This window comes from Mustela lutreola, chromosome 7 (genome assembly GCF_030435805.1).
Source record: "Mustela lutreola isolate mMusLut2 chromosome 7, mMusLut2.pri, whole genome shotgun sequence".
Classification (NCBI taxonomy): Eukaryota; Metazoa; Chordata; class Mammalia; order Carnivora; family Mustelidae; genus Mustela; species Mustela lutreola.
In genome coordinates, this window is record NC_081296.1 from 66,475,918 (window position 1) to 66,499,284 (window position 23,367).

General features: G+C 45.0%; 1 protein-coding gene across 6 annotated transcripts in view; it reads left to right on the top strand.

Annotated features, from left to right (window-relative positions):
- Positions 1 to 23,367, top strand: part of EIF2AK4 (eukaryotic translation initiation factor 2 alpha kinase 4) — a 107,840-nt gene that overhangs the window by 70,068 nt on the left and 14,405 nt on the right. For all 6 annotated transcript variants that reach the window (XR_009355511.1, XM_059181134.1, XM_059181136.1 and 3 more), the window contains 12 exons: positions 1,914 to 2,150; positions 3,685 to 3,757; positions 4,352 to 4,473; positions 6,667 to 6,716; positions 7,866 to 8,034; positions 9,198 to 9,314; positions 11,079 to 11,144; positions 13,640 to 13,810; positions 14,174 to 14,308; positions 18,079 to 18,186; positions 18,798 to 18,926; positions 20,601 to 20,687. Coding sequence is in view for 5 of the 6 variants with exons in the window: in XM_059181134.1 (XP_059037117.1) it covers positions 1,914 to 2,150; positions 3,685 to 3,757; positions 4,352 to 4,473; positions 6,667 to 6,716; positions 7,866 to 8,034; positions 9,198 to 9,314; positions 11,079 to 11,144; positions 13,640 to 13,810; positions 14,174 to 14,308; positions 18,079 to 18,186; positions 18,798 to 18,926; positions 20,601 to 20,687 (1,464 nt within the window). In the remaining variant the exon portion in view is untranslated. The remainder of the gene's footprint in view (positions 1 to 1,913; positions 2,151 to 3,684; positions 3,758 to 4,351; positions 4,474 to 6,666; positions 6,717 to 7,865; positions 8,035 to 9,197; positions 9,315 to 11,078; positions 11,145 to 13,639; positions 13,811 to 14,173; positions 14,309 to 18,078; positions 18,187 to 18,797; positions 18,927 to 20,600; positions 20,688 to 23,367) is intronic.

Consider the following 23,367-nt stretch of genomic DNA (forward strand, 5'->3'; position numbering starts at 1 on the left):
AATTTTAGCCATTCTGACTGGTGTGAGGTGGTATCTCACTGTGGTTTTGATCTGTATTTCCCTGATGCTGAGTGATGTTGAACACTTTCTTATGTGTCTCTTGGGCATCTGGATGTCTCTTTGCAGAAATGCCTGTTCATGTCTTCTGCCCATTTCTTGATTGGATTCTTTGTTCTTTGGGTGTTGAGAAACTGACTTTTCTGAATTATAATCAAGGCATACTACCTTATTTAAATCATTAATGTTGAGGACAGAAACCTAGCTAGAGCATGACATTAGTTTGCGATTTCTTGCTTATGGGTGATACATCTGGTTGGATGAGTCACTAAACTTAATCAAGACTTTAACTTTCATCACCTGTCAAATAAAAGGATTAAGTGCCCTTTATTTATGTCAGCACGGGCATCCTATGATTTAGTAGTATTTAACATGACGTTTATTGATGGTGAAAGGGACCTGTTCTGCCTCGACTGTCCTATTAGTGAGGGACTACTGGACAATACACTGTGTTACGTTTCTGCTTCTTGAGTTAGCTGTTACCGCTGATTTGTATGGAGTCGTTTCCTGTGTTTTCGAATGTCACAAGTAAGTGTTCATTTCAGAGTCTCTCCCTGTGACAAGGGCGGTCTTCCTCAGCATTCCCACATGTTGGCAGCTGTGGGGTCTGTTTTATTAAACTACAGACGCAAGAGCAACCATATAAACCATTTCTCTGGACGACGCTGGCCTCTCATAGATGTGCACTCAGTGTGTTTGAGCTGGAACAACTTGGTCCATGGACCATAGCCCCTTCTACCCCCCACATCACAGTTGTTGCTTTTTATCTGCAAGGAGGCAGAGTAGAAGGTGCTCTGTACTGAATATAACACAATTGCTGCCCTACAACAAAAATGGAGTAGTGGAACAGGGTCTTTATTGCCGAATAGGGTATCATTTTTACTAGTTTTAATTTAATACAGCTTTTCACAAAAGTTGTATCTTGTCAGTTCCTTTCTTTGCATGTGTGTTCATTTTAGCTGAAGACAGAGGTAGGCGTTGGGAGGCCCACTAGGAGAACGTGTATTAAAAATACATAATTAGAAAATACTTAATAAGATTCGTCTAAAAGTTGAGATGTTTCTGATCCTAGGTATTCCTCTCTTTGTAAGTCCTTACTGTAAATGAGAGAGTTAAGGACACATGAAGAGACGTTTCAAGATTAGGGGTTATGAAGCCATGGTAAATGAGAAACATAAATCAAGGCACTTCCAGGGAGTGGTATTAATTCAAATAGCATAATGGAGAAGAAAAAATTAAAACAAGATGCCATCAGCTACTATGCATTATGATTTTTACTAAAATTAGTCATCTAGAGGTAATTGTTTTATGTTCCGGCACCTTTTTTTGAAACAGTATTTTGTGTGTTTATAAGGCCAAATTCTGCCTATATGTAGTTATTGAGTTGAGGGTTTTTTTAGTTGTTTATAACAGTAAGATATAAAAAGGGCAGCTGTCATATATTTATTGATTTGAGAGAGAGAGAGAGCTCATGAGGCGGGGGAGGAGGAATACAGGGAGAGAGACGACTCTCTCCACTGAGCATGGAGCCTGACGGGGGCTCGATCCCATGACTCCGAGATCATGACCTGATCAGGAGTCAAGACGCTCAACTGACTGAGCCACGCCGGTACCCCAGCATCTCTGCCTTTTAAGAAACACTACTATTACAGTGTTGCACTGCTGTGTGGCCATAGTGAAATATGGGGAGGGGGAAATGACCGATGCAGAGATTTCAGAAGTACTAATTAAAATGCACCAACTTTGTGCAAGAAGTGTGGTATCTCTTCTTTGGCTGGAGCCAGCCACCAGTTTCTCGGAATTCCGGAGTGTCATCTGTCACGTCGGGTCACCAGCGTGCCTGCCTTTCATTCCAGAAATCGGTCATCTCCTGGCTATTGAACCACGATCCCGCCAAGCGGCCTACAGCCACAGAACTGCTCAAGAGCGAGCTGCTGCCCCCACCCCAGATGGAGGAGTCGGAGCTACACGAAGTTCTGCACCACACCCTAGCCAACGTGGATGGGAAGGCCTACCGCACCATGATGGCCCACATCTTCTCTCAACGCATCTCCCCGGCCATCGACTACACCTATGACAGCAACATGCCAAAGGTGGGCTTACACCTCAGGAGAGGGCGCGGCTCTGTTCACAGAAGGGTCAAGTCAGGAGTCCTTTAATGCCTCCAACGTGTATCTGAGGTCCATGTATGCAGAATGTGTGCCGTATGCATTATGCTGGGAAGAGCCATGATTTTATTTTTATTTTTATTTTTAATTAAAAAAAAAAAGATTTTAATTATTTGAGACAGAGAAAGAGAGAGCAAGTGGTGGGAAGGGGCAGAGGGAAGAGAGAAGCAGACCCCCTACTAGCAGGAAGCCCAATGCAGGGCTGGATCCTAGGACCTGGAGACCATGACCTGAGCGGAAGGCCCACACTCAGCCGACTGAGCCAGCCAGGCACCCCCAGAGCCATGATTCTAATCATGTAACTCTAAGGCGTTCCCAACCCACCCCCTTCTCCATCCACCTAAGAGTTTAAGGAGCTGTGCTTTTGGAGACCAAGCCCTGGCCCTGCTGCCCAGAGCTGAAACCATCAAACTGGCTGAGATTCAGACCATCTGGTCAGTAGTTCCCAAAGCTGGCTGCCCCTGGAGGTCCACCTGGGAAGCCTTTGGACCATTCCGACACTCAGGCCCTCCTCTGATCTAATGACCTGAAATGTCCAGGTGTGAGAGGCTCTCCGAGGGTCTCTGTTTAAAAGCACCCAGATGGTTTTTGAGGCATACCCAGGTTTAGCAGCCTGCAACTTTTTCTTCCTTTTTTCTTTTTTCCTCCTCTTCCTTCTTTCCTTCCTTCTTTCTTTTTTTTTCTTTTCAAACAAAAGCAGTCTGAAACAATATAGCAAATTGTTAAAATTTGGAGAAGATGGGTGAATGACAGGTATTTGTCCTATTCCTTGTGTGTTTCCATGTGCTTAAAATAATGATGTAATTTTAAAAGAGTAGTGGAGATGGTGGTGGTACGATTTGTGCAAGATCAGGAGAGTTCTCAAGGACCAAACCAGTTTTTGCTGGCTGGCGATAGTAGAAAGATCCTTACAGGATTTTAGGTGACTTTAATTTATGTCTTTGTACTTGTCTCTTGTTTTCTAAATTTCTTCAAGTGAAATGGTATTCCTTCCTTCGTATACTAAGAAACAAATGGAAAAGAGAGGTCTTTACAAAATTTGTAAATGCCATGTAACTTTCAAACCCACCCCCCCTCACCCCCGTACTCGTGGATCACCTTAGTATGTGAGCAGAGGCCTAATGCCATCAGCTGGTTGGTTGCTCCACAGTATCCCTGGGAAGGCTTGGGGGAGAATGTACATATTGACAAGCTCTCCCTGAATGGCATACATCACCATGGTAAAAAGTCTGGGCTTGGAGCTTTAGGTCCCCTTCCTCAGGTGGGATGTCCTGCAGGATGTGCCATTGTCTTCTCTCCCTACACCTATTCTAAGAGGGACTCACTGCGGACCTCTCCTTTAACTCTCCTTTAAGGTCTTGGGAGTAAGTAATGTGATGCTTACTGCAAGCTACAGATGCATGTTTTAGGGGATCCCTTCGATTTGGCTTTGATGACATGTTAATTGGTCATATTTTAGAGCTTCTCAATCCGAACATCCAAGATACAGCAACACGTGTGTGACACCATCGTCCGTGTTTTTAAAAGACATGGTATGTCCTTTTTAAAAAAAATCATAGCCATCTTAAAAAGTGTTTTGTTTCATCATTAAAAAGTACTCTTAATAGATTTGGCTGCAACGATATTTTACCTTTATTTCTTTATAAGAGTTTATTTATTTGTCAGAGCAGGGGCAAGGGAGGGGGCAGAAAGGGAGTGGGAGAAGCAGGCACCCCATGGAGTAAGGAGCCTGATGTGGGGGGTTGATCCCAGGACCCTGGGATGATGATGACGTGAGCCGAAGGCAGAAGCTTAATTGACTGAACCACCCAGGCACCCCTTAAGCATATTTTTAACACTCAGCTTGTTGAGGAGAACCATTTTGAGTATTATGATTGGAATATTAGAGCCTTGCTACTAAAATACAGTCGGGTTGTGGAGACAGAAATGAGACTGGTTAACAGACTTGACCTCAGATGAGCTGTCCATTAGTGGAGTCAGAGCTGAAGACTGCTTGCTCGTGATTTCAGCGGCCAGTAGCAGATGACTTCACCATCGGATCTGTGTTCATTTTCAGTTGCCTTCTAGGAATGGTGGATTCTATGTAATAACTGGATGCTCAGTTATTTTTTTCTGACTTGGTGTAGGAGCTGTCCAGTTGTGTACCCCACTGCTGCTTCCACAGAATAGGCAAATATACGAACACAATGAAGCTGCCTTATTCGTGGACCACAGCGGAATGCTGGTGATGCTTCCTTTCGACCTGCGGGTGAGTCTGGGAGCACCCCGGGCAGGCCAGATGCTGGGTCTGGCCACGGATGGATTACCTTAGCCATCAGTTTTTCCCCTGGGCTTATATACTAAATATCAACTTTAGGAGACACATTGGTTTTTTGGTTTGGGGGGATTTTTAAAAGATTTTATGTATTTATTTGACAGAGAGAACGATCACAAGTAGGCAGAGAGGCAGGCGGGGGAGAGGGGGAGACACAGGCTCCCTGATGAGCAGAAAACCCAATGTGGAGCTCTATCCCAGGACCCTGAGATCATGATTTGAGCCAAAGGCAGAGGCGTAACCCACTGAGCCATGCAGGCGCCCTTAGGAGACACATCGTTGAGGGAGTTACTAGGGTGAGAGCATCACTGGAATTTAGTGAATGTCTGACCTTGTATACATCCACCTTCCTCATAGCACAGGTGCTTATGACCCTAGAAACTGGCCCCCTGCATTGCCAATGCCACATCTGTGCCCCATTATTGAGCTCTGCCGAGTGACCGCCACGACTTGATCTGGCTGACTCAAGACAGACGAACACAGTTGTTTTCTTTACCTCCTGGCTAGATTTTCACTGACTTCCTAACGTGTTAATGCAGAGAACAATTAAATTCTTCTGACAGCAAGTGCCTCTGCTAATGAGGTGTGCTGAATTCTGCTTGTGCTGGCCTGCTTCTGATCCCCAGGGTTCCTTTTGACGGCAGCGCTCTGATGCGGGTTATCCGCTTGCATAGTGTGGCCTACCAGTGAGCCCATCTGCAGCCCTGTCCATGCATGAGACAGACATGAGCTTCATTCCTCTCATGTACAGAAAACACTGACATGTGGAGAGATCAGCAAAGGGTATAACCAGGCAGTTCTCAGAGAGAGAATGCACAGGGCTGATAAACTCCTGAAGCGATGTTCAGCCTCATGCATAATAAAGAAGGTCAAAGAAAAGGTATCTCAACTTCACCCATTGGATTGATAAAAGTATTTAAGTTGCTATACTTAAAACTGGCTGTTTATTCTTTAGACATTAGATTGAAGTGCAGGTATTTTTAAGATACATTTATTGGAGAGAGAGAGAGCACTAATGGAAGGGTGGAGCAGAGAGCGCAAGGGAGTGGGGAGATCATCTCAGGCAGACTCCTGCTGAGCACTGAGCCCGATGCCCACAGGCCTGGATCTCATGACCTGACGTGAGCTGAGCTGAAGTCAAGAGTCGGATGCTCAGCCTTCTGAGCCACCCAGGCAGCCCTAAAGCGCGGATTTTTAAATACCCGCTTGCTTTCCGAGCTAATAGCCATTCCCCCCAAATAAAAAGTACACTTTCAGAATTTGATCCATCATTAATGGTATGATGCTAGATAATCTGACAATTTCATAAATTGTGGTTATTATTAGTGGGTGGCTAGAAGATAGTGGGAAATCCGGGAAGTCACCACAAGCGAGAAGATGCATTTGGATTGGATTATCATAAATGACACTTGAAAAGACATTTCAGCTATTTACATAATTACATTATTTACAGTAGCCACGGTGGGGAAACAGTCCAAGTATCCTTTGATAGATGAATGAGTGAAGATGTGGTATATACATACAGTGCAGTATTATTCAGCCAAAAAAAGAATGAAATCTTGCTATTTGCAACAACATGGGTGGAGCTAGAGGGTATTATACTAAATACAGTAAATCTGAGAAAGATAACTACTGTAGGATTTCACTTCTGTTTGGAATCTGGAAAACAAAAAAACCCAGACTCTTAAATACAAAGAACAACCCGGTAAGGAGGTGGGGTGGGGTGGGGGGGTGGACAAAAATAGATAAAGGGAGAGAAGAGTTACAGTTAACCAGATAACTGGCACTGATTTTAACTTGGCATAATAAAACTGGACAGAGCACATTTAATTAGAAGCAAATTTTTCTCAAATTTAAAATCCCAAGAAATGCCATAGTAAGTAAGGTCAGTGGCGCTCCCAGCAGTGGGGTCGGCTGCTGACTGACCACCTCAGGAACGTTTCAGGGCCCACAAATGGCAAGCCATCCACTACTCTGTGAATTTCCAAGGTACCACAGAGTTGTACCTTGTAAAAGGGTAGACTCTATGCTCTGTGAGTTCTAGCTCAACAAAGCTGTTAATTAAAAAACCCAAAGGAGAGGTTGTTGGCACATTTTGAGGTTGACCTTTGAAACTTTGTGTTGCAGATTCCTTTTGCAAGATACGTGGCAAGAAATAATATATTGAATTTGAAACGGTACGAAACTCGGGGTGTTTCATCTAGTGGATGTGGGAGAGAAACCAAGGAAGGATGTTTTATCATTTGGGGTTTGAATTTTGGGTTTAAAGTAGTGAGTTTGGAACAACAGTCCTGATGCCCAGCCGCAGTCCCCCTCTCAGGGGTGACAGAGACTCATAGCCTTCCCTTTAGTGGACATGCAGCTGTTAGGTAGGTTCCCTGAAGCCCCTTTGGTCTCTTCTCTGCCTTCTAACGTTCCCAACCAACAGAACTAATTATTTTGCAAGTGGTTGCTGGACAAAAACTGAGGGCTCTTTTTGATCACGGATGGCCCCTTTTAAAACTTAATTAGAGGGACAAATGGCCAGCCGTCTCCGTGTAAAGCCTGCCTCCACAGGTACTGAACAAAAGCCACCTGTAGAGAAAACGAAGTGAACCCAGCAGGTGTGCGTGCGGCGCGCCCTGGACCTGTGGGCGCTTAGCAGCGGAGAATTCTCTACGTTTAGATCCCTCAGCGGTCTAGCAGCGAGAGCTTCATAAATGGAAGCTGTATTGTTGTCAACAAGGCACCCTCCTTTTTTTTTTTTTTTTTAAATATTTTATTTATTTATTTGATAGAGAACACAAGTAGGCAGAGAGGCAGGCAGAGAGAGAGAGAGAGAAGCAGGCTCTGCACTGAGCAGAGAGCCCGATGCGGGGCTCGATCCCAGGGTCCTGGGATCATGACCTGGGCCGAAGGCAGAGGCTTTAACCCGCTGAGCCACCCAGGCGCCCCAACAAGGCACCCTCCTTAAAAGGGCCTTTCTTAGAGCGAAGTCAGAGCTCTTCCTGTCCTTTCTCTTCTCAGCTGCCAGTGACAGTTAATTAATAGTCCTAAGGTGTGTCCCTGTGTAGAGAGCGAGCACTACAGGTAAAATTATTTCTTGTATGCAATTTCATCTCTATTTCAAACATTAAAAAAAAAAAATGAAGCCCCATTATTTAATAGTGGCTGCCTCTCCCCCCGCCCCCCAGACCTTGAGGAATTGGCAGCTAAATCTGTCTTTAAGGTCTCTTGCTCACACCACTGATTCATTTTCTTCTGTTTCTTTTCTCTTGTTCAGTAGCCTCTTACACGTTTATGATTCCAGGAAGCAGTGACCTGGGTTTTTGGGTTTCTCTCTCCAGGTACTGCATAGAGCGTGTGTTCAGGCCTCGCAAGTTAGACCGATTTCATCCCAAAGAGCTTCTGGAATGTGCATTCGATATCGTCACGTCTGCCGCCAACAGCTCTCTGCCCACTGCCGAAGTCATCTACACGATCTGTGAGATCATCCAGGAGTTCCCGGCGCTTCAGGTTACTTTCCAGGGTCTGATGTTCCGAGGTTACCCTGCTAGAGTCCTTGACCTGGGGAGGGGTGGGGGGCGTGACCACAACAGAACTGCCCCCCGACTTGGTACTAGCAGCAGGCCACATTTTGCTAGGATAATGGAGAAGAGTTTGATGACGTTACTTGGAGGTTTCTGTCAGGCTCTCGCCTCTGCCTTGACAGGAGTGGGTTTTGTTTTCACCTGTTCTGAGGGAAGGGTGTTGCTGCACTGCCCGTTCTTCCACAGTGCAAGAAATTAGCTAAGATTCCTAGAACGCTTTTAGCACGTCCATCTTGTTCAGCACCCTCTGTGGACCCCTCCCACTCTCTGCCCTGGCTCTCAGCTCCCCAACTTCACTTTCCGTTGAGCCGGCATCTGGTGTCGCTTCTAGCAACTGGCTTTCCTCAGCCCTTGCCTCTGGGTCCATGCCCTCCACTGCCGTGCCTCTCACAGGGTTCCTCCTCTAGAAAAGCTGCCTTCCCAGCCAACGTGGGCACCCCTTCTGCCCCAGGAGCCTGCCCCTCTGCCCTCACCGCCGTCGAGGGGAGACGACACATGCTTGCTGAGGGCAGAGCCCACTGCACCCAGCCCAGCGCTCTGCTCACTAGTCTGAATGCTTGCCCATTAGCCAGTCGTCCCTCCGGCCCATCGTCAACAGCAGTAACTGATGAACCAGCTCCGCTCCCTTGCTGTTATCTGTGTGAACTCGTTCAGGTTTTCACCACAGCTGGACACCAGAGTGGTTTAGATACATATAATAAAGGGTTTGAGGAGTGCCTGGGTGGCTCATTCAGTTAAGCCTCTGCCTTCGGCTCAGGTCCTGATCTCAGAGTCCTGGGATTGAGTCCCACATCGGGCTCTCTGCTCAGCAGGGAGCCTGCTTCTCCCTCTGCCTGCTGTTCCCCCTGCTTGTGGTCTCTCTGACAAATAAATAATCTTTTTTTTAAAAAGAAAGGTTTGATTATATTCTATAGTGTTTGATTATGACAATGTAAAAGGAATGCTTATGAAAAAAAACTAGAAGGCAATATGCCAAAATTCAGTCCTGCCACAATCGCCTGCCTGGATGGTAAGTGCGTGATAAGATGCCAGCTTTGGTGCTATACTGTTTTTACGATGAAACTAATTAATTTCTCTGTTGTATCCTAGGAAAAAAATTATAGTATTTACTTGAACCATACCATGTTATTGAAAGCAATCCTCTTACACTGTGGAATCCCAGAAGATAAACTCAGTCAAGTCTATGTTATTCTGTATGATGCCGTGGTAAGCATTTAATTACTTTCACTTGATATTGAAGAATGATAATAGTTCATAAGTGTTTTCTTAGTGATGTCACCATAGAACTGAATTGGGAGTTTTATCTCCTTCCCTCATTTCTCTAAAGTAAAAAAAGAAACCAATTGGAGGGAATGATTGTATTGAGAATAAAGGGCTTAGGTCCTCCCCTTAATTCTTCCAGTCCACCTGTGCTTATGCATAAAGTCATTTATAGATGTTGTCATTGGGCTTTTCGGTGGAATCGGGAGAGAGTGGTTTGGACCCCGGTTGGAGCCTCCATTAGCTCCTGTTCCCTGTGGTGCTGGGCAGCAGCCCTTCGGTTACTCTTCCTAACTGAGCCTCGTCGTAGTACTCCCTGCTCTCCAGTATGTGTACAGGTCCTCTGCGGTAAGTGCACAGAGCCTGGAGGGGAACCACTGAAAATTTTCAGTAGTGTTATGGTGCTGGGATGAAGGTGAATATGTATCTTTCCTGATTTCTTTTCATGTTAAATATTGTGTTTATAATAAATAAGGGGCATCCAGGAGGTTCAATCACCTATAGTGCCAAATGGTCTATGATTAAGGCAGAACAGATAGTGGAAGTCTGCTGGCTTACTGTTCTCCTTTTTTTAAGATTTTTTTAAAAGATTTTATTTATTTATTTGATAGAGATCACAAGTAGACAGAGAGGCAGGCAGAGAGAGAGGGGGAAGGAGGCTCCCTGCTGAGCGGACAGCCTGATGCAGGGCTCCATCCCAGGACACTGAGACCATGACCCAAGCCAAATGCAGAGGCTTAACCCACTGAGCCACCCAGGTGCCCCATTTTTTAAAGATTTTATTTATTTACTTAGCACATGAGAGTGAGCATAAGCAGGGGGAGCAGCAGACAGAGAGGGAGAAGCAAGCTCCCCACTGAGCAGGGAGCCTGATGCAGGACTCGATCCCAGGACCCCAGGAACATGACCTGAGCTGAAGGCAAACACTTAACTAACCAACCCACCGAGGCACCCCAGGCCTACTGTTTTCTGGACCTCAAAAAGCCGAAATAGCTTCTTTCTCCTCTGGCAGATGCACATCAAGGGCCCCAGTTTTACTGTTTCTTCATGGTGCTTTTCTCCCCGAAGTGCAGCTTCTGCTCGGCAGTAGCAGACACACTGTGTCCATCAGACGCTGGCAGGAACCCCAGGGATTATGCACAGGGGCATCACGTAATCCTTGCTCATACCTCGCAGCCAAAGCCTATCTGCTGGCGTGGGACAAAGTGCTCAGAGGCTGTCAGCACGTGGCTTTTGGTAGAAGGACATGAATCCATTACTTCCTCGCCATCCAGACAGAAACCCCCTGGTTCAACCTGTCCAGTTCTAGATTGCCTCACTGAATGGTTTTAGCTGAATAGCAAGGGCATCCTCCCCCTTTTAATTCTTTATGTCAGGAATTTTTGTATTTTAAGACACATGTCTTAAAATGTGTCTGACTGGCACAGTCAGTAGAGTGTACAACGCTTGGTCTTGGGGTTGTGGGTTCAAGTCCCAACATTGGGTGTAGAAATTACTTAAATATAAAATCTTTAAAAAAAAAATGTTTGTTTTATGTGAATTGGAAGAAAAAAATTTTCTTTAGTCACAGTATTAATCCATTCTTCATGATTTGGAGCAGTTTCTCCAAAATGGAGGGTATATACTTGTCGGAAGTGGCCTGGAGATCGTATCTTTACATTCAGTGCCAAATTTGGTGACTCTTGTTGTTCCCTTTCTTTTCCACGGTAGACAGAAAAGCTGACGAGGAGAGAAATGGAAGCCAAGTTTTGTAATCTGTCTTTGTCGTCTAATAGCGTAAGTACCCAGTGATGGCGCTATCGCAGCTTTCTCTGAAACTCTGGACAACACTGATCTCCAAGGCAGTGAGGCGGGGCTGCTCCCCAGTGCCTTACAAACAGGTTTCCCTTGAGGGTTCATAGGTTCCATGGCAGCCTCAGAGGATCAGGGGAAGAGGGCCCAGTGCTGGCTTCAAAGCCTGCCTACCCACACTGCTGTTCACCGTGGGGTCATCAGCCTGTTCTTTCTTGATCACCAGCTGCTCTGCCCTCCAGAGCCACCTGCTGAGCAAGCGGGTCTAGTACTAGTTGTTCTCTTCTGAAATAGATCCTAGGGGCCTGGGATGAGGCACCAAACTCTGCAGATCCATCTGGGTTTCCCCCATTACCCAACCCCCGCTGAACTTCCAGCATGTCAGAGTTGAATTAAAGCTCCTGCTTTTCCGGTACATTTCCCACTCCTAAAATCTGGCTTTGATCCCAGTGGCAGTGAGGACTATCTCGTGGTATAAACAAGTTTGTCCTGTTCTCTGAGCAGGCATCACATTAGTCTCTGATCTTGGGCACGGTGACCCAAACTTCACGGAGTCACTAGATAGCAGAAGACAGCAGAGATTTCTGACATTTCCCTGAATATTTATATAAGAAAACTACTTCTTTAAAACTTCCCCACAACCTCTCTAACCCTGCTGGGGCACTCCATTACATGACCTGTGATGATCATCAAATGCATGTATAGGATAGGTTAAAATATGACTGCACAGGGCCGGGCAGAGGCACTCTTTCTTTTGGACACCTACAGTGTGGCTGGCACAGTGCTAAGGCACATAAAGGAGTCAGCTGAAGAGTCCATGGGCTGCTTTCAACTTAATTCATATTGGCCTTTAAAAAGCCCTGGGGGGATCCGTGCAGCATCTGTCTACCCTTGGCTCTCTAACCAAACTTGCACACACAGACTGCAGCCCAGAGCAGTCAACCTGCAGTCAGGCAGGGAAGGTAAACCAGATCACACAGCCTAGGAGTTCTAGAAGTTAAGCCAGGTTAAAAGATGTTAAATATTGGAGGAGATATTAATGGTACCCAAAGTGACCAGTGATAAAATATTTTGATAGGAAGCACAGTATTTACGTAATCCTCTAGACATGTACATAGCACATAGCTGTGAGCAGAAATAGTTCCGTGTAAAAATAGCACAAAGAATCTGCTCCAGAAACTGCCCAGTCTGGTGATTCCTTACCTGAAGGTTCAAGCCCAGAAGGTTCTTTGAACTAATGTCGCATTTCAGATATATTTCACACTTGTACATGATAGCTGCCTCAGCTGCATTTTCAAATGTCAGCTTCTTTTTGTTGAATCTCTGGTTATCTGATGATGAGCATTGCTTCAAAGTTGTACATTGGATAGCTTAAAGATGCAAGGATTAGCACCTAATAAAGGCATTTAGTGCTGTCATTTTTTAAAAATGGAAACTCTGAAGATACTAGAAAAGGAAGCAGTAATATCGCAAGCCAGTGCCTGGCCCAGTGTTCTGATTTTACAGATGAGGCATCTCAGGCCCAGAGAGATGTCGTGACTTGTCCAGAGTCACCTGGAGTTTGTTGATGATGGGGTGAAGACACAGATCCGGAGATAACGACTCTAGTGCTTCTGGTAGTTTATTAATGGGGTAATTTAATGTTAAAGTTTGAGAAGAAAGAGTTTTTAATTTTAAGAAGAAAACCATTTAATACAGGAAAGATACTGAGATGACATTACTTTTTGGATTAAAAAAAAATACATGTGGTGTGTGATTATTAAATTGAATTAAGCTGAGTCTTTATTCAGCTGTTTCCATGCGCCAGCTTATCATTGAACCAGGTTATGCTTATATAGTCTTAAAATAGCTATAATTTTGTTTAACTCCCGGGAGCTCCAGTGGAAATTTCTTTCAGGTCAATGACCATAGTTACTTCCTGTTTCCCCTGCTGTATGCCAGGGACTGGGCCGGGCCCACAGATCGTCTCTAGCCATTGTCCTCATGTGGAAGACGATGGGTGCAGCAGCCAGGAGCTGGGATGGAGGTGTGAGTCCCAGAGGGAGGGAAGGATCAAGGGGCTGACACATCCAAACAGAAATTATTCAAGCGAAGGGAGGAGAGGGACTTCTGGCTACTTCTGAGTAGAACTAGAACCAGTCAGACTTCGTCTTTCTGCGTGCCCATCCCACTCTATCCTCGAGCCCCATTTCTGTGTCTGCAGGAACAGAGGTTGATGAGAATGAGGAGGGTAAAGAGGACCAATACTGGCTTGGAAATCTCGTCATGGCGCTTCAGCTAGTACAAGGGGCTGCTCTGCTGGGGGCAGCATTCACTGGGAGTAGGTGCCCAAAGCACTCCAGTGAGGTACTAACTGGAAATTGCTGGAAAAGGATAACCCATAGTCAGGTTCCCAGTGAAGGTTAAAATGGCCTCTGAGCAGAAAATCCCTGCTCTTCCCTGCCGTGGATCCAAAGCTAAATGTGCTTCTTGCTTTCCAGCTGTGTCGACTCTACAAATTTATTGAGCAGAAGGGAGATTTGCAGGATCTAACGCCAGCAATAAATTCATTAATAAAACAGAAAACAGGCATTGCCCAACTGGTGAAGTATGGCTTAAAAGACCTAGAAGAGATTGTTGGGCTGTTGAAGAAACTTGGCATCAAGTTGCAGGTTCGGCAACCGCTGGATTCTCCTGGTGGGGGGGTGGTCAGTGCTGCCGGCCCAGTGGGAGATGGGGTTTTGGAGTTAATGCTGGGACGCATTTTCTTCCCCCAGAACACTGCTTTCTCCATTTTGGAACTTCTGATTTCTAGTAACAGTTTTGGCTTTAATCACAATGTCCTTGCAAGCATCGTGATTTCCTGTAGTACAGTGAATCTGATGATGCCAGTTATCTCCAGCCAAGGGATGATTCCTGAAGAGAGCAGAGTTTCTTCACCTGGCAGGCTGTCCTTAGACATCTTCCCAATTGCTCTGATGCTACTGATGTAAAGCTGTGTCCTTGACCTGTTTGCGTGGGCTTGCACTTCACAGGTCTTGATCAATCTGGGCCTGGTATACAAGGTACAGCAGCACAATGGAGTCATCTTCCAGTTTGCGGCAGTCATCAGACGCAGGCAGAGGGCTGTATCGGAAATCCTGGCAGCTGGTGGCAGATACGACCTGCTGGTGAGGGCTCACCCTGTGTTTGTTGGTTGATTTATTCTGGTTTAATTTCCTTTCTTCCTCAGCCTGGGTGGCTCAGTTGTTGAGCATCTGCCTTCAGCTCAGGTCATGATCCCAGTGTCCTGGAATCGAGCCCCACATCGGGCTCCCTGCTTAGTGGGAAACCTGCATCTCCCTCTCCTGCTCCCCTTGGTTGGGTTCCCTTGCTCACTCACTATCTGTCAAATAAATAAAATCTTGGGGAAAACAAAATTACAGGTTTATAGGAAGTTGCAAAGATAGTACAAAGAGATGTTATGTACCTTTCCGTTTCCTTGAATGGTTAAATCTGGCATAACTGTAATAAAATAGCAGAACCAGGGCACAGACAGGACAACCGGGTACACTCTGTGTGTACCTCTTTGCCATCGTATCGTGTGTGGAGTCTCGTCACCACCACCACAATCATGATACAGAGCTCTTCACTAACCATAAAGACCCATGGATGCTGACCTTTACTACTTCAAATGAAGTATGGAACCTTTCCCTGCTGGAAGTCCTTATACCCATCCTGCCATTTGTAATATAATTGTCTTAAATATTTCCTCTCCATACATTGAGGTCCACATCAGACAGTGTTAGGCTTTTTGCTTCAACTGTCCAAATCTGAGTGTAGTTCACTCAGATTTCTGGTTTCTGATGAGAAATGTGTGTTGAATTTTCATCTGTAGGAAAGTTGATTTTCACTCAATGCTCTTAAGATTTTTTTCCTTTGGGGGCGCCTGGGTGGCTCAGTGGGTTAAGCCAGTGCCTTTGGCTCAGGTCATGATCTCAGGGTCCTGGGATTGAGTCCCGCATCGGGCTCTCTGCTCAGCGGGGAGCCTGCTTCCTCCTCTCTCTCTCTGCCTGCCTCTCTGCCTACTTATGATCTCTCTCTGTCAAATAAATAAATAAAATCTTTAAAAAAAAAAAAGATTTTTTTCCTTTGTCTTTAGTTTGACATTTGATCATGACCTGTCTTGGTGTGACTTTCTTTGGATATATGCTCTTCAGGATTATCTCAGCTTATTGAATCTAGAGGTTTATGTCCTTCTCCAGTGGGGACCCCCCACCAAGCCCTAGCACGGTGGCATCTGAGAACACTGAGTGGAAGCTAAGACTTTGATACCTGCCTGGGGTAGTGCCCTCCAACCCCCAAGCAGTGTCAGTGGAGGAGCCAGAGGATTACAGACCCTCACCTCCACCCAAACAGTAACGAGACCACCCTCCCCACAGACCAGTAAAGGCATGTTTCAGGCATTTTATTCTAATACCTCTCCTGTCTCACCCTCTTTTTTGCTCTCACCGTCTAGGACTCTGATGACAAATGTTTAAGTTTTTATATCCTTGAGGTTCTGGGGCCTTTTGCTTTACAGTCTGTTTTCTCTCTCCTTCAGACTGAATAGTTTCTCTTGTTTAATCTTCAGTTCCACCGTTTTCCCCATTCTGCTATTGAGCCCATCCAGAGGTTTTTTAATCTTCCACTTTTCCGCTGAGCCTTTCTTTTTGGGGGGCTGGGACTCAAGCCTGTTCGTCATGCTTGTTTCTGAAGCATTTTTGTGATGGTGGCTTTAAAATCCTTGTCAGAGGTTTCCAACATCTGTGTCATCCTGTTTTTGTTATCTGTTGATTGTCTTTTCTTAAACATTTTGAGATCTTCTTGGTAGCTGCCATGATGTGTGATTTTCACTGTGTACCCTGGGTATGTTTTTTTTTAAGATTATTTATTTATTTATTTGACAGAGATCACAAGTAGGCAGAGAGGCAGAGGGGGTGGGGGGAGCAGGCTTCCCGCTGAGCAGAGGACCTGATGTGGGGCTCGATCCCAGGACCCTGAGATCATGACCTGAGCCAAAGGCAGAGGCTTTAACCCACTCAGCCACCCAGGCGCCCCTACCCTGGGTATTTTAAGTATTAGGAGACTCCAGAGCTTAGCTAGATCTTTTGGTTTAGCAGGCCTCCCCTGAGAGCACACCAGTAGGGGGTAGGGGGTGCCATCTTGCTACTGTTGGTTGAGGGTAAAGATTCAGTTTCCTTACCCTGCTTGCTTCAACACTGGGAGGGGTGCCTTGTTCCTGTTTCCTGCACAGTACTGGTACTATGGTGAGTTGGGGGAGAGAAGTAGCAGGAGACTGCTGGAGAGCGGGGAAAGTTCCAGCCTCCCACTCAGCCAGCCATCTTGGACACCATCCCCACAGGGAGGGTGGCCTTATTACTTCTTAGGCGGAGGTGAGGGTCTGTCATCCTTCGGTTCCTGGCCTCCAATTACACTGTTTGGGTGGAGAGAGGTAGGGGGCACTACTCTAGGCAGGTAAGAAAGTCCTGGTTCCCGTATGGTCTATAGAGGGGGGTCCCTTACATCTGGGTAAAGATGTGGGCCCCCACTCAGCCTTGGCTGGTGGGTGTAGGCCTGTGCTTCTTCCTGTGGTGTTTGGCTGGAGCATGGCGGGGGTGTTATAAACACTTTCGGCCCTGCCAGGTTGCCCCTCTCTTGGTCTTCTGGCCAGAGAGAGCAGATTTCCTGGGGGCCTTTTGTTGGTTCTCCTTGGCATTTCTAGCTTGTCAGCATGTGCTTCCCTCCGATTCTACAGTTCCTGTACCCGTGTGTACCCGCTCTTCACTTCATAGTCTAATTTGTTGGATTTATAAATAATGTCCAGGATTTCTAGCTGTACTTAGAGGGAGGAGTAGAGAAAAGCATTCCTACCTATCTTGGTCCAGAATCAGAACGTACCTATGTAATTTTTTTTTTTTTTTAAAGATTGATTTATTTGACACAGAGAGCACAAGTAGGCAAAGCGGGAGGGAGAGGGAGAAGCAGGCTCCCCACTGAGCAGGGAACCCAATGCGGGGCTCAGTCCCAGGACCCTGGGATCATGACCTGAGCCGAAGGCAGATGCTTAACCAAGCCACCCAGGAGCCCCCCTCCCATGTAATTTTAAATTATCTAGGGACATAAAGCAAATAAAAAGATATTTTAATGATCTTATTTGACCCAAGTATCTAAAATGTTGTTTCAGCATACAGTCCAAATTTTTAAAAAGGTTTTGTTTTTGTTTCTGCTTCTGTTTTTTTAAGATTGTGTTTATTTGTCAGAGTGCAAGAGCGTGAGCAGAGGGAGCAGCAGGCAGAGGGAGAAGCATGCTCCCTGCTGAGCAAGGAGCCCAATGCAGGACTCGATCCCTGGGATCAAGACCTGAGTCAAAGGCAAACACTTAACCAACTGAGACACATAGGAGCCCTGAAATTTTCAAAATTTTTGAGCTATTTCACATTTTTTTTCTAAGCCTTTGCAATCAGTGTATATTTAACCCAATATACCCCAAATACTACTTGAGCATGTAATCCTACATCTCAGTATGATTAGTGAGCTATTTTGTATCCTCTTTTTTTTCCATTCTGAGTCTTCGTGACCTCTGTGTATTTAATACCCAGCACATGTCAGTTTGGCTTAGACGGATTTCAGATATCCAAACCACATGTGACTAGGTGGCTGCCGTGGTCGGCAGTGCAGCTCTAGGTGCAGCATTTGTTCATTTTTCCCAAGTCGGCACGTGTGCGTACTTCCATCTCGCCCTCCCTCGCCCCTCGTTCTCTTCTCTCACTGGCACTCTCCCTACTACACACGTACGTAGTTTTGGTTGAACCCTTTGATGGTAAGTTGCTGACAAGTGTGTGCACCCTCCAGTCATCACTTTGCTTGTGAGGACGGTTTCTTCTCTCTTTCATAACCATAGCTGTGCCTCTCTTCCCAGATTCCCCAGTTTAGAGGACCACAGGCTCTGGGACCAGTCCCCACTGCTGTTGGGGTGAGCATAGCTATAGACAAGATCTCTGTGGCGATCCTCAACATGGAAGAACCTGTAAGTTCCAGTTTGGCTGCCCGCTTTCCAGTGGGCTCTGGGTGGCCTTTCATTTTAGAGTCCTGTATGTGGAGCCCTGGATGTGACAATGGACTGAGGCTTTGGGAGGTTATCTTGGTCGTAATAGACAAGTCTAGGACTTGGCGTCCACCCTTGCATAGAAGTCCTTAGCCTTTCACTGGGGGACCTCAGACAGCTCATCTGTCTTTGCCTGGCCTCGCTCACCTCATCTTTGATGTACCCTTTAAACGTGAAGTGAAGCTGTTGGCAGAGGTCTTTCAAAGCCCCTTGTTCAGAAATCCAGCTGTGCTCTACAGAGCTGTAAATGGTTCTTTATCCTTTTTGTTTCAGACAAGAGCAGTTTTCTCAGAGGAAAAGGGTATCTTCCTCATGGCTTAGGATAGCTGAAGTGTAAAAAGACTAACATAAGAGGTTTCTGTCATTTTTTCTATGATGATGTTGACGATGTCATTTTGAAGCCCAGACTTCTGTTGCTTACAAGATTTCGAGCTGCCTGTCTTCACTGAGTGCTGCCTCCCTCCTGGTGCCGGTCCCACCTACAGGCCCACAGTCTCGCTCCTCTAAATGTCACCACTCTCTTTCTGATCCAGGTTACAATCAGCTCTTGTGACCTCCTAATTGTAAGTGTTGGCCAGATGTCCATGTCCCGGGCCATCAACCTCACCCAGAAGCTCTGGTCTGCAGGAATCACGGCACAAATCATGTATGACTGGTCACAGGTAATGAGACACAGAGTGCCCCTGAGTGGAGTGGGTACAGTCCCGGCTGCAGTGACAGGTGGGCCTCTCCAGCCTTAGAGTACGGTTCCCTCAGACTCGACTACTTCCTGTGTTAGTTTCTGATTGTTTCAGGAGCAAAAGACCACAACCTCAGTGGTTTAAAATAATACATGCTGGTTGTCTTGCATTTCTGGGGTTCAGAAGTCTGCTACTGGTCCCACTGGGCTCCAGTCAGGGTGTCTGCCAGAGCCAGTTGCTTCTGAAGGCCTGAGGGGCAGAATCCATTTCCTTGCCTTTTCCAGCTCCCAGAGGCCTCCAGCATCCCTCTGTTCGTAGGCCCTTCCTCCACCCTCAGACTCAGCAGTGTAGCATCTTCTTTCCTCTCTGACCTCTGTTTTTGTCTTTCCACCTCTGACCCTCCTGTCTCCTCTCACAAGGATCCTTGAGATTACACTGATCCCAACCAGATGATCCACATCATCTCCGTGTCTCAAGATCCATAACTCAGAGTTCCTTTGACCATAGAAGCAAACATAGAGGTTCCAGGGATGAGGCTGGGATGTCTTTGCAGGGCTAGTATCTAGGCTTGTACATTTCCCAAAGGCATTTCGTGTTGAGCCTCTGTGGGTGGCTGCCTCTCCTCAGACCTCCCACAGCAGCCTGCTCTGCAGATGGAAGTGAGGAAAGCAGCAGCCGTGAACCCACCAGTCCTTCAGAAAGGTAGGGAGGGTTTGGGGAGACTGTCTCCCCTGCCACCAGCAGATCACAGAAGGGCATACACTCCAGTTCACTCATACCCAGGCGCCCCAGAGCAGGAAGAGCCTCCCAGGGAAATAGAACCTTCCCCTGCCCCCCTTCTCCTTCCATATCACCTGCCAGAAGGTTTCAGAAGCTGCTGCTGTCCGTCTTTGTGTGTCGGTTAGAGAAAACCTCCTGGCACCAGCATGCTGAGCAAAGATTTTCAGTCATTTGACAGAACAGCATCCTCTTTCATTGGTGTCCTTGTTTCATAAATTGTTAGAGCAGTGTTCTTCCAGAAACCGTGACTTCAGTCCTGCCCAGCAGCAGACATCTCTGCTCCTCTGCTTGATGGCTTGATGCTTCACTTGAACTTTATACCGTCCACTGTTTGTGTTTTCTTGGCTTTCCTCAAAGGCCTTCTTGTTGTATGTGTGTATACTCTACAATTTCTGGCACCTTCCACCAAGATTTGAAGGTTGTGTTTTTTTAAGTTTTATTTATTTACTTGAGGGAGAGAGAGTTGGAAAGCACGAGAGTGGGGAGGGTCAGAGGGAGAAGCAGACTCTCCATTGAGCAGGGAGCCCCATATGGGACTCGATCCTGGGACTCTGAGATCATAACCTGAGCTGAAGGCAGTCGCCCAACCAACTGAGCCACCCAGGTGCCCAGAAGATTTTGAAAACCTGTTACTGTGTCCCATGCACTTTGACTGTCCATGGTCCCTGAGGACAGTAGTGAAAGTAAGAAAAACAAGGTCTTATTAAACCTCCTTTGAAGTCTTACTCTTCTGGCTTAATACTTACAGCTCCTACAGTCAGCATGTTTAGTAAGTGACTTTGAAAATACCGTTGGACACCATGTTTTCAGTCTCCTTAATTATTTGAAGCTGCTCTAGGCGTTCTGTGTTTACCTCACATGTTGTGTTTGTTTCAGTCCCAAGAGGAACTACAAGAATATTGCAGACACCACGAAATCACGTGCGTGGCCCTCGTCTCAGATAAAGGAGGAAGCTATGTCAAGGTACAGACCCAAGGAAATCTTTCACAGTTCAGCAGACAGCTTTCCCAAACTGTGTATTAACTGTGGAGCACCCAGCTTCCCACTGTCCCCTGGCTTGGGTATGGGTAGAAATCCATTCTTACATTTGCTGGGCCTGTTCTTGGAGAAAGGCTATAGAGTAAGAGAGAATCTGAATCAGAACACTTGCCTTCAAGCTTAAAAAATAAAAAATAGTGGCAGTAGGTTTTTCCTGCTTTTCTCCCTCTGTTCCCTTTCCCCATTTAAGAAAATGAGAATAATAACTATACTGATACCTGGTGGTTGGCATATACTGTGGCTGTTTCCTAACCAGTTTTACTCTGTTGCATTTAACTTATGAAAGCTCATAAATATACCACCTTCTTACCTTTATTTCTATTTTTTAAGGAAGAAAATCAACTTATTTTTCCCTTTTTATGTCTTTGGCAGGTTTTAATATCTGGGTAATGTTGGCCTCATAAATGAGTTGGACAGTGTTCTCTCCTCTTCCATTCTCTGAAGGATTCTGTGTACAGTTGGTATTATTTCATCCTCCACTGTTTGGTCAGACTCACCAGGGGCCACAGGGGCCTAGACAGAGACATTCAGGTTGTCTCTTTCTGAGTAAGTGAGTTTAGGTAGTTGGTATCTTCCCTAGAAAGTTTCTACTTCATCTAAATTTTCAAATATTCTCTTTTACTCTCTGTAGGGTCTGTAATGATAATCCCCTCTTTCATTCCTGATAATTGGTAATTTATGTCTCCCATCCTCCCCCTTTTTTCACTTCACTAGGCTGGCTAGAGGTTTATTGATGCTGTTTGTCTTGTCAGAAAACTGGTGTTTGAAGTCATTGGTTTTTCTGGGGTGTTTTTTTGTTGTTCATTTGTTTTCTATTTCACTGATTTCCATTTGTCTTCGTTCTGCTAATTTTGGATTTAGTTTATTCCTTTTCTGGTTTCTTCAGGTAGAAGTGGATTAAACACAGCCCGTAGGCCAAATCTGGTACACAGCCTATTTTTGTATGGCCTGTGACCTACAATTATTTTTTACATTCTTTGTTTAAAAAGAAAAAAAAAAAAGTGACAGTGTATGGCCTGTAAAGCCTAAGATAGTATCTGAGCCTTTACAGGAAGAAAAAAAAAAGGCACCTGGCATGGATTACTGAGTTTAGACTTTACTTTTTTATGTATAAACATTTAATGCTGTAAATTTCACTCTTAAGTACTGCATCAGTTGTATCCCACACATTTGTGTATGTAGAGCCTTCATTTTCATTTAGTTCAGAATAACTTTCTAGTTTCTTTGATTTCTTCTTTGAAAGGTTATTTAGAAGTCTGTGGTTTAATTTCCAAATATTTGGGTATTTTCCAGTTATCTTTCTTAGATAATTTCTTTCTTATTTTTTTATTTAAATTCAGTTAACATATATAACCTATAATGTATTACTAGTTTCAGAGGTAGAGAGGGTCAGAGCTTCGTCAAGTCGTGTAATACCCAGTGCTCATTACATCATCTTTAATAATTTCTCATGATTTAATTCCTTTGTGATCAAAGAACATACTCTGATTTCAATTCTTTTTAATTTTACTGAGCTGTGATTTAAAGTAAAAAATAATTGTCTATTACTGTGAATGTTTCATGTGCACTTGAGAAGAATGTGTATTTTGCATTGTTAGGAGGAGTGTTTGATAAATACCAATTAGGTCACATTAGATCATGGTGTTGCCGAAGCTGTCTGTATCTTTCCTAAGCATTTTGTCTACTTGATCAGTTAGTTAGTTGCTGAGAGAGGAGTGTCAGAATCTCTGGCTATCATTGTAGATTTATCTGTTTTTCCTTTTAGTTCTATCAGTTTTGCTTCGTGCATTTTGAAGCTCTGTTATTTGGTGAATACACATTTAGAATTTTATACCTGTTTGATGAATTGACCTCTTTATGGTTATGAAATGTTCTTCTTTATTTCTTTTTAAAGATTTTATTTATTTATTTGACAGAGAGAGAGATCACAAGCAGGTAGAGTCAGGCAGAGTGGGGGAAGCAAGCTCTCTGCTGAGCTTAGAGCCTGATGTGGGGCTCGATCCCAGGATGCTGAGATCATGACTGAGCCGAAAGCAGAGGCTTAACCCGCTGAGCCATCCAGGCGCCCTGAAATGTTTTTCTTTATCCCTGATAATATTTCTTGTTCTCTGAGGTCTTTCAATTGGTGTTTGCATGTCATGTGAAAGTGAGTTCTTAGAGATACTCAATATTTGAGTTTTGCTTTTTTGATCTACCCAGACAGTCCCCCTCTTTTAGACCATTTATATGTAATGCAGTTATTGAAATGGCTGGTAGTAAAAAGTCTACCATTTTACTATTTGTTTTCTAATTATTCCATCTGTTCTTTTTTCCATTTTCTTTTCACACCTTCTTTTTAGATCTCTACTATTGGTTTGCTAACCATTACTCCTGTTTTTGGTGAAATTTTTGGTGACTTCTTAGGGTTTACAGTATACACTTTTAACTTAATACATTCCACCTTCAAAATATAGTATATGTTTTATATACAGTGTAAGAACCTTACAACAGAATACTTCCATTTCCCTTCTCTCATTCTTTGTGCTATTGTTGCACATAACATATTGGATGTTAAAACTCCACAATACATTATTTTTATTTCAGCTTTAATTAGTTATTTTTTTTA